This window comes from Grammomys surdaster, unplaced genomic scaffold (genome assembly GCF_004785775.1).
Source record: "Grammomys surdaster isolate TR1022 unplaced genomic scaffold, NIH_TR_1.0 174, whole genome shotgun sequence".
Taxonomy (NCBI): domain Eukaryota; kingdom Metazoa; phylum Chordata; class Mammalia; order Rodentia; family Muridae; genus Grammomys; species Grammomys surdaster.
The window spans coordinates 4,409,634-4,419,881 of NW_021604622.1; the positions used below are offsets into that span (position 1 = coordinate 4,409,634).

Below are 10,248 nucleotides of genomic sequence, written 5' to 3' on the forward strand. Positions count from 1 at the left end.
ATGATCCTATAGACCTCAAGCGATATGAACAAAAACCCAAACTCTTAAGTATATTACATTTAACAAAACACTAGTTCCAATAACTCCCCACTCTCCCGAGAGAGTCATCTCCTGTCTGGTGCTGGGTACTCTGTGCTCTGATAATGTCTGCATGGGGATTCTCCCAGCTCAAGAGGCCACGGTGGAAAGGGTCAGATAATGATTGTATCATTCTCTGGCTTTTATTTCTGCCTCTCAAAGCCCTTTACAACTATCAGGTCTCTTCCTACAACTCCCTTGGTGTTCTTCTCTGGCCAAGGAAACACGAGCCCCACCTCTTGAGCTAAACCAGGTTAAGTATCTTCTCTCATGCCCACATTTAGTTCTCCTAAATCCCTGGATCTGGCTTTTCCTAGCCCACAAAGCTCATCAAAACTGTAAAATATATATGGATCTCTCCATGGCAACAAGTAAGCAGAACACAGGCCTTTGTATGTACTGTGGATGCACTTTGGTTTCACGGCTTGTGTGAGGCAGAATTTGGATATAGAACCAGGCAGAGAGGGTTTTTTTTTCTTTTTTGTTTGTTTGTTTTGTTTGTTTTGTTTTTTATATGTTAACAAAACAGAGGCTTGGATCAAGAAACTGGTCTATAAACCAAGGTTGTCTGATTTCAGAAGCCAGAGCTTTGATTCCCTTTATACCACCTGTGCAGAGATAGTAGCTCCCTGGAACACTTTACTTGCCATGTGTGCCAGATATTTGGTCCCCCTCAGCTCTGATAACCTTTCTGAGGGTCTGCTTCTGAGTGTGTTGGGGGGGTGCGGGGGTGCGGCAGACTCAGTCTTTACACCCAATCCCTGTACTATTTCTCCAAGGCAAGGAGATGACTTCCTTTCCCCCAAGTCTTCTGCCCAGAAGCCTCTGATGAACGATAGCACAGATCCCTTTGCTCGTGTCCGGGGAGGGTTTGTTGGGGTTATCATTCCTCTTAGCTTTTTGAAGTTCTGTTCTCATCTTCCAGAGATGTTGAAGAAACCATGGAGCTTAAAAAGCTATCTACTGTTCTTTGGATTCTTGTTGGTCAGCTTGTGTGGAGATGCCTACTGTCAAGGGCTTCAGTATGGGTGTCAGACTGTGTCCACCCCATGGCTCAAGCGGGTGACCCGTGTGATCTCACTTGCAATTCTCCTCAGCCCTCCAGCTGATAGCAAACCATACTATATCCTAGTGGCTTATCTATTTTGGCTAACCTAGCCAACTGGAGCAGTGTAAGAGTCCGAGGTACAGAGTATGTGATAGCAATTCTGAAAGACACTACTTTCACAATGGGCAGAGCTTATGCAGGATGATGGTTGTATACTGCTTACTCCCATAATCCAAAGCCATCCCTATCCTCTACCATGTGCTAGCAATGCCCTCTGAGTGTTTAGGGCAGTGAACCGCATCCACTGTCTAGTCACAGCAGGTGCATTCTGTCTCGGACTCAAGGAGATTCCAAACAGCTCATTCAGTATTGGAACATACTCTGATTCCTGGAACTTTCTCTTGTATGCTAGCCTGTGCATTCAACCACTTGGTCATGTAAGAGTTGGGCCACTGTCCTCTTTTGTTTAATCATCTTGTCTCATGAGTGCCCTTTCTAATGATCTCATTAGGGATGATGTCTAATGATCTCTAATGAGTCCTTCCTTCTCACTTCTCACGTGGAGGGCTCTGCACAGGTCTTTAGGTATGGGACAGCAAAGCAAGGGTGAGCAAAGATGGGACCCGCATGCAGAGTATGAATACCAGTGTGAAACTGGAGCTAGAGTGGCATAAGTGTGTGTATGTGTGTTGTGTGTGTATGTGTGTGTGTGTGAATGTGTGTCCATGAATGTGTGTGTCTGTGTGTGTATTCATGCATCTGTGAATGTGTGTGTATGTGTCCATGAATGTGTTCGTGAATGTGTGCACGTGTGTGATAGGCTCTCACTCTGATTCTCAGGTTCAAATGATCCTTTGGTTCTAGAATACTGAATGCTCTGTGTCACTACGTTTGCCTAGAATCCTCCTCAATATGTGTCAACACTGAGAAAGTGTCTGTGCCTTAGTTTCCTCATCTTCAGAACAAGAGCAATAAAGGTGCCTCCCTCTCTGGGTTGATGTAAGGTTCAAGCAGGGCTGTAGAGAAGAGTGTGTGGCACCCAGCAGAAGAAGTAGCTGATATTGTTAGCTGAATATAACTGTGATGAAGGATGAGGAAACAGCCTTAGAGAGATGAAATACTTTGCTTGGGATTCTACAGATATAGAAAAATACAACTAATGTAGGAGTCCAGGTATATTCTTTATCAATAGCCGAGATTCACTTTCATTGCATAGCACAGGAACAAATATACAACCTTCAGTAACTGTTAAATTGGTGAATAATATGAAATTTTTGTATAAGTACTTTAACTTATTATTTTAATAGACAGAAGGTATAGACCTATTAACAGACAGAAGTTGATAGTATATAAAGGAGATAGAAAATTCAAATTTTATAGAAATAAATCAGAGGCAAATAATATCTCTCTGCCTAACTTCCCAGACACCCATCTCCTATCCCAAGAGGCGCCTCCAATGGCCACTTTCTTGAGATGTTATTGGAGTATACTGAATTGTCCTCGACTTAAGTTTACTGCCAGAAGAAGCTAGGGAATGGGATGAAATGATAAATTAAAATGTAGCTAATATATTTTCTATTCTGAGAAGTCAATTTCTTTCAAATTTTAGTAAAGGATACACAGATGCTAACTTGCTTTGTGTGCATATCATCAAGCAAGACCATCAGTATGAGAAGATGCTGCCTGTGGGAACTCCACAAGGTAAAACATCAGGTGCTGTATAGATCTGGGTCTTGTTATTCTTAGATTCTCATCCCTTACAGTTGATCTCATGACCTCCTATTCCTGGTAATATTAGTTAATTAATTAATTAATTAATTAATTTTTGGGAAAACACATTCTCTTGACAGGGACATATTCTGTGTCTTCAATAAGACAAAGAACTTCCCCTTTCTTTTAGCAAGATGTGAGGTCACTCTAACATAATCAACCACAGTTGGGAATGAGAAAGAGCTTTCTAGAGGAAGAGAGACAGCGAGCCCTCATCTGAGCACTTAGTCCTTTTTATCAAACGTCTACAATAACCAGGAAGACACATGCTGTCTGAGGCTTTCCTCATGAACTCTTCCAAACAGACTTGGAGCTTGCTGATGTCTCCTACCTTGCTGCCAACGTTCCCTAGTAATATGAGGTTTTATCACAACACAACACATTCACACCTTGCCACTGCTTAGAAATGGCACCTGACTGCACGTTTGTACTTGGAGAGGATGTAATGCCAAAATCAGTGCAATTCTCTGCTTTATTCTTGAGTCATGGAGTCACAAATCTCTATCCCTAGACCACAGTATTCTAGCCTAGTTCCCATTTCCACACTAAATAAATATTCATCTTACTTGGAAAAAAAACCCACAAAACAAAATGAGTTGGATAAACTTTTAAGCACCTTTCCCTGAGAGCTGACCATGCCTAAGAGTTTGGAAACTGTTATCTATGATTCATAATCACATTTGGGGAAAATGATCTTTTCCTCTTCACTTGGTGGCATCTGTCTTGACTCCTTCCCCCATTTATGTTCGAATAAAGAATTGACATCCAGACATATTCCTCCCCAATTATTTTGTTAAGGGTTAATGTAGACATGGACTCCAGTGACAAGCGGAGCCTTTGTTTCTGCTGGGACCTCAGTGGAAGACGCACCAATAGATAACAAAAGGCATCTTCCTTTTCTCTAAATCTGTTTGCTTAGAAGTTGTCTGTTTGCTATTCAGGACCTTTGGTGTAAACTCGGTGGTCCTTCTGACTGTCAATGAACTCTTTTTGTGTCTCTTTGTGTTTCTTCTTCTTACTGCTTCTAACTCCTCAGTTTCCATTAGTAAAGCCAACCATGGGGGCATCCAGCCAACTTATCGACTCCAGCTCTGCCAACTTTGAGTGCCGTTCTCACAAATCTGAGGAAAGGCCCCACTGGGCTAGGAAGTGAGAGTGCTAGAGAAAACAGACCCTCAATTCCTGGCATTTTCTTCTTGTGAGGAGTGATGCTGTTTCACTGTATTTAGCAACTTCCTTCTCAATTAATCCGACTTCCCTCCCCATACTCTATTTTCCATTCCTCTATTCTTTCATGGAAATATTCCAGTCTTACAGATTGAGCTCTTTTGGTGTTTAGAACACCATTTTGAATAGCTGATTCTGTCTCTTTTGAAAACATACTGAGCTCCATGCAAATAGTATTAATGCAAAGCAAGTGGGTATGTACTAAACGGGTGTGAGGAATGAGACCTAACTGTAGAAGAACGACCATTCTTTTCCGTGACTTTAACTGTCAATCAAATGGCAGCATGCTACTGCGGTAGAGCTGAATCAGCAGTGTTGCCTTGCTGGCCTCCACACCACAGGACATTCCCCATCTTAGCATTGCTCATACAAGTCAGCAGTCAGGAGGGCAAGAGCAAGATGGCTCTTCTGTTGGGAGAACGGCATTTGGCACCAGACTGATGTCTCTTCTCTTCTCCAGCATAGAGACTTTGGGCAAGCTGCTTGATCTCTTTGTGAGCAGTTCCATCCATAAAATGAGGGAGTCTGTAGTATCATACCCACCATCACAAGTGAGAGCACACGAAACTCTCGGAGAAGGTGGTCAGACTAGTCCTATGTAAATACTGCATTATGCTATCTCTTGGCTTGACATTAGCTGTGATTCTGGGCATAAAATGAAGCAATGACATGGCAGTTTGTATTAACATTCCAGGAAAATGACAGTGTTAAAACTCTTTTTTCCTGGAATGGATTCAAAGCTAGGAGCCTACTGAAGAAAGCTATTATTTTCTCTGGCTTAATCAGGACATGTCACCTTTGATTTTTTTCTACAATGAATAGGAAACTCATTAATCAACAATCACTAAGAAGGGCCAAAGGTGTTGAAATGAATAAATCTAAAGTCTATGGCACATCTTTCTCTTCTGCTGCATTCCTCTTTATCATTCATGAAGTCAAGTTTCTTGACAAAGTTATATCTATGTTATACAAGTTTCTTAATTTTTTATGAAGTTATTAATTCTTTAAAAATTTATGGATATCTTGGAGTGGTGAAAATTTTACGCAAATACCTTTTGGAGGCAAGTTGGTAGAAATTTATTTTAGAACTTATTATTAGTTTATATGTTTCCAGCCTAAGGATGTTTACACTGGTTGGATCAAAATTTCCAGATACTTAGGTTTTTTTTTTTTTTTAAATCAGTATTTTAAGGTAAGATCTGTGTTGTCCGTTAAGTAGTAAACTAATAGTTCAAATAGCAAAGAAAGCTATTTGAACTAAGCAAACAAAAGTTTTATTAATATAGATTGCCGTCAACCATGCTAAATTAGTAAGGGACTGAAATATTTTAGAAATGACATAGCTAGCTAGCTACGGCAGGCCCCATGAGGCGAGGAATGAAAGAGACCTGTGTTTGCAATCTCCCAGTTTACCTTCCAGAGTCACTGCATGAGAGCGTCCAAACACAGGACAGATTTGACTTCCATTTTTAAGCACCTATACTCAGTTTCAAGCCGCACTAACTAAGGATATAATTACTGTTAGAGGCCCACAATTCATCTTGGGCCTCTTGTATAAATCAGTTTTAAGTAGCAGTGGCATTGTATAACGATAACATTTGGTCAAGTCTAGCCTGCCTAATGATAAAATCATCACGCTCTTATCCTCACGTGGCCTGGGAGAGCATTAACTCATTTCTCTTTTACACACAATCAATGGATGCACATGGTGCTTACCAACAATTCTTTCTGATTGTCATGTGTTTTATGTATATGACTCCCAACAAATGTTTGGGAGTTTTTGTTCATTTTTTTTTTCCGGAGAGGAAAAAACAAAACAATACAAAACAAACAAAACAAAAAGAAAACCCAACTTCTTCAAATGCAGAGGAGATCCTGACCTATCAGTTTGAATACCTACAATTAGTCTATCTGATAACACCTCCCGGGCATTCAGAAGTCCCAAAGAAACAGGATACAGGCTTTTGTAATTTTGGTTTTGGTCAAATGACTCACCCACAATGACAGCGGTGACAGTGAGCAGTACAAAGGCATTCCGAAACAGGTAACTCTTAACATCATCCTTCGTGATGTTCTGTACTTTCTTCTTGGCCAGAAGCGTCCTCTTGCGCACCCCTTGCTGGAATCTCTCCATCCTGCCTCCCATCCTGGGCTCTTCCCCATTGCCTTTTGTCATATTTTATCTTTCTAGGAATTTATCACGTCCTTGCACGTCAGTGTCTTGAACTTGTCCCCAGAAAGCGAAATCTCCTCTTCGGTGTTAGAGAGGACAACTAGAGCGGAATAGAAAGGAAAAAAGTTACAGCCTCCTGGGCTGAGCATTCAGCACCGGCTCACAGGATGGCAGGCAGTGAGTTAATTGCATGAGAATTAAAAAGACTGAAGAGCTACGATGCTATCAGGCTAGATTGTGTGCCTTTTACTGGACTATGTGTACAAAATAAACATACAATTAGAATAGATGAGCGAAAAGTTGTCTTTCTATTTCCAGTTTTCTCTTTTCCCTCAATGAGTAAGGGGTTCTTCAGAAGTGAATGAGACCAGGCACCCACATTCCCACAGTGTCCTCAGAGCTTAGCCAAGTGCCTCGCACAACCCACGCACTCATTAAGTGCCCGGTTGAACTAAACAGACAGAAAATTCCACTTGAGAACTCGAACGGAGATAATTGAGATACTGACATGTAGCCATTGGCGTATGTAGTGTGAGTCTTTGGTTTTATTCATTTATTTCACTAAAGAAGAAACATGCGCAGATTAACTTGTAAAGACAGCCATAAAAAGAACGCAAGTGCCCAGGTGACGGTAGAAATGGATTTGAGGCTTTTACAGGGAAACCTTTTCTGTGAAAGTTAGCACATTGCCTTGGGCACATCTATAAAAGATCTAAAATCACAATCCGTTTTCATATCATTAGAAATAGGGGCGTAAAACAACATCTGTGTTCATGGCAAACCCGCGAGGCAAGTGTTCACTGCCGTCTCCGTGTTTTGAAATTTAGGATTTTTCAAACAGACGAGGAGAGAATCCAGCTTTCATTCCAAACATTACAGCGTGTGGTTTCTGGTTTCTTTTAAAGTGCTTTTAGGTTATTCAATACAAACTGCCCAAACCATTTTCCTGCTGGAAGTCATGGGCTTCCTCCTGCCGCTGTGCATGAACCCTAATCCCTAGTCTTTGGCGATGATCAGCAGCGCCTGCGGACGTGTGTTTGCTGGCAGAGTCGGAGCCAGCGTGTGCGTCTGTGGGGGAGGTAGCTGCAACTCGCAGGCTTTCGGTAAATGCCAGGGTGCAGAAAAAAAAAAGACTTACTAGTTTTGACTTTGAAATAAAATTGCAGGTTGAGGTCATTGATATTAGTAAGACCTGTATTGTATTTAATACATTACACTAGAGTACCAGCTTAAGGGGGGGGGGTAAGAGAGGAGAGTCCAGATTTTTTTTTTAACTAATAGTTCTGATGTCCTTAATCCGTCAGTTCCCCTTAAAGTACACAAGTTCAATCTTGATTTTATTCTAGATCTCGAATCTCTGTCTATCCCCTTCACCCCCACCCCCGCCCCAACAACCTTGAACGACTGAATTTCAAACCCAGAGGGGACTGGGCTTGCATAGTTAGCACACGCTGGCTGCTCTCAGTCCTAACAGGACCTTACCTACCAATATGGCTAGCTTTACGCCGGCGCTCAGCGAACAGAAAAGTGGGACGCGAAACTGAGCCCCGCGAGCTGTGGGAGGCTGCGCTTACCTTTTCTGACTCTGTGCCGGGTGGAAGACACCCCAAGCTACGTCGAGGTGAATTCCCCAGCAGGTAGCTCGGAGTAACAGCTCAGCGAGCGGCGGGGCAGGCTGGCCCTGACAACATGCATGTGCTCTGAAACCGCCTCTTACTATCAGGCAACTTAAGAAAAGAGGCGGAGCCTGTGCTGGGGAAAAGGGGAGTGGGAAAATGGAAACAGCAGCAGGAGGAGGGGGGAGCCCGAGCTCCCCGGAATATTGATTAATCTTGGCACAACAGAAGCATGCTCTAATGGCTTTGTTTTGCTTCTTTGACCACGTTCACGGTTTGTCAGTCCACTTTTATTAGAAATGCAAAATCAGGACCTAGAAGAATCGAAAACTAAAGCGCGCAAACACATGGACGCTGGAAATCCGGATCGGAAAGTTTGGGAGACTTCTCCAAGGCCACGTTTAATTACCGCACTTTACTTCAGGTTTCCTCCCCTTCAGGGGACGTCAGAGGGTGTTCTTTTGCCTGTTCATACAACTGTTGTAGCACCCCACCCCTTTAGCATTGGGGACATAACTGAAATTTCTTGGAAGGATCCTGAATACAATTAAATATAGAGAGGAGAATGCCTACTGCCGCCCTCTCAACTTGTATAAAGTTACTCAAAACACAAGGTGAGACATGCCCCCGTATTAGCAATTTAAAACTCTAATATAAGAAATCTGATTGGGCTCTGGTTGCCTGCTCTGCGGACAGAAAAAGGTAAGAAACACAAAAAGATCAGGATCGCTGCCAAACTATAAACTGTGCTTTAAGACCAAGAGTGCAAATGCACACTCATGATATCCCAAAGTAAGTTGCTATGCAATTGCTTGGGTTTTAAAGGATGCTGGATGTCCCCCATCACCGTTTTCAGGGGTTAGAAAGTTCTCTTGGTTTTGAGACTATATCTGGTACTTTCTTGGACATTTTTATTTTTTGCTTTCTCTCTCTCTCTCTCTCTCTCTCTCTCTCTCTCCCTCCCTCCCTCCCTCCCTCCCTCCCTCCCTCCACCCTCTCTCCCTCCACCCTTCTCCTTTTCTGTTTTCTTTCTTTCTTTCTTTCTTTCTTCCTTCCTTCCTTCCTTCCTTCCTTCCTTCCTTTCTTTCTTTCTTTCTTTCTTCCTTTCTTTCTTCCTTTCTTTCTCTCTCTCGTGTGTGTGTGTGTTTGGTTGGTTTTTGGGTTTTCAAGACAGGATTTCTCTGTGTAGCCCTGGCTGTCCTGGAACCAATTCTGTACACCAGACTGGCCTTGAACTCAAAGATCCACCTGCCCCTGCCTCCCAAGTGGTTGAACTAAACGTGTGTGCCACCACACTAGACTTTGCTAATTTTTTCTTAAAAGGAAAATGGACTGCACAAACAGACAACCTATAAATTAAAAATGAATTGTCGAGAGTGACTTACCCCTCCCTCCTCAAATTTAAATACTTGCTGAGGTGAAAGAAAATGGCTCACTAGAAACATGAAAACATACCCAAGATCACAGCCCACATTCTATTTGCTGGTTCCCTAAGACCCCCAAGCAAAGTCTGCTCGGTGTTTATGTCTGTCATCCCACACCAAAATATGTATGTTTGTTCCTCATTAGCAAGTCCAGGGAGCTACATAAAAAAATGTTCCCTGCCAGCCTTAATTGTTCATGTATGTGCTTTGGAACAGCTATTGGTTGGAAAGCAGTGGTTAGTTGTAAGAGTGCCTGACCTGTCAAATTAGCAGCAATTGTAACAGCTTCCTAACACAACACCGCTTTAACAATTTAATGAAAATCCTTCAGTCTCTTGTCAGCCTCAGCCCTTGGCGATCATTTCTTTCCTCTGGTCTCTCAGATCCCTAAACATCTGCACTCCATTGCTTAACACTTAATTATATGCTGCCTTGGCCTGTGCCCTTCATTCTCAGATCATGTCAAGTCTGGGCTTCTCAACTAAATGATAAGTTCTTTGAGGACAAGAGTGTCTCGTGCCTCATAAACATCGAGCATTAAGCAACTCTTAAGACTGGCTGATATCATCTAAGAGATCATATCCCTTGATTACCACTTCCTGTGATAAATCAAAGCTCCTGGTTTCCTATTGCTACCTTCGATGTGCATCTTAACCTGAGTCATGCCTTTGAGCTTACCTACTATGCTCAATTTGTTTGTTCTGTATATGATTTGCATTTTAAGGGAACTCAAAAGAGAAACAGAACACCTTTAAGTTCAGTTTCAGTAACATTTAAATCAATAACATTTCTGCTTCACCTTGTCTACCTTCCAAATCCAGAGAAGAAGGAGGAGGAGGAGGAGGAGGAGGAGGAGGAGGAGGAGGAGGAAGAGGAGGAAAAGGAGGAAGAGGAGGAAGAGAAGAAGAAGAG

At 42.4% G+C, this 10,248-nt stretch overlaps 1 protein-coding gene across 1 annotated transcript in view; it reads right to left on the bottom strand.

Annotated features, from left to right (window-relative positions):
• The window catches only part of Slc1a3 (solute carrier family 1 member 3), a 76,775-nt gene extending 68,427 nt beyond the window's left edge, over nt 1-8,348 (bottom strand). The window contains exons 1-2 of the mRNA XM_028767554.1: nt 7,871-8,348; nt 6,119-6,396 (exon numbers count right to left, since the gene is read on the bottom strand). Of these exons, the coding sequence (XP_028623387.1) occupies nt 6,119-6,299 (181 nt within the window). The 5' untranslated portion in view covers nt 6,300-6,396; nt 7,871-8,348. The remainder of the gene's footprint in view (nt 1-6,118; nt 6,397-7,870) is intronic.
• Between the last annotated feature and the right edge of the window lie 1,900 nt (nt 8,349-10,248).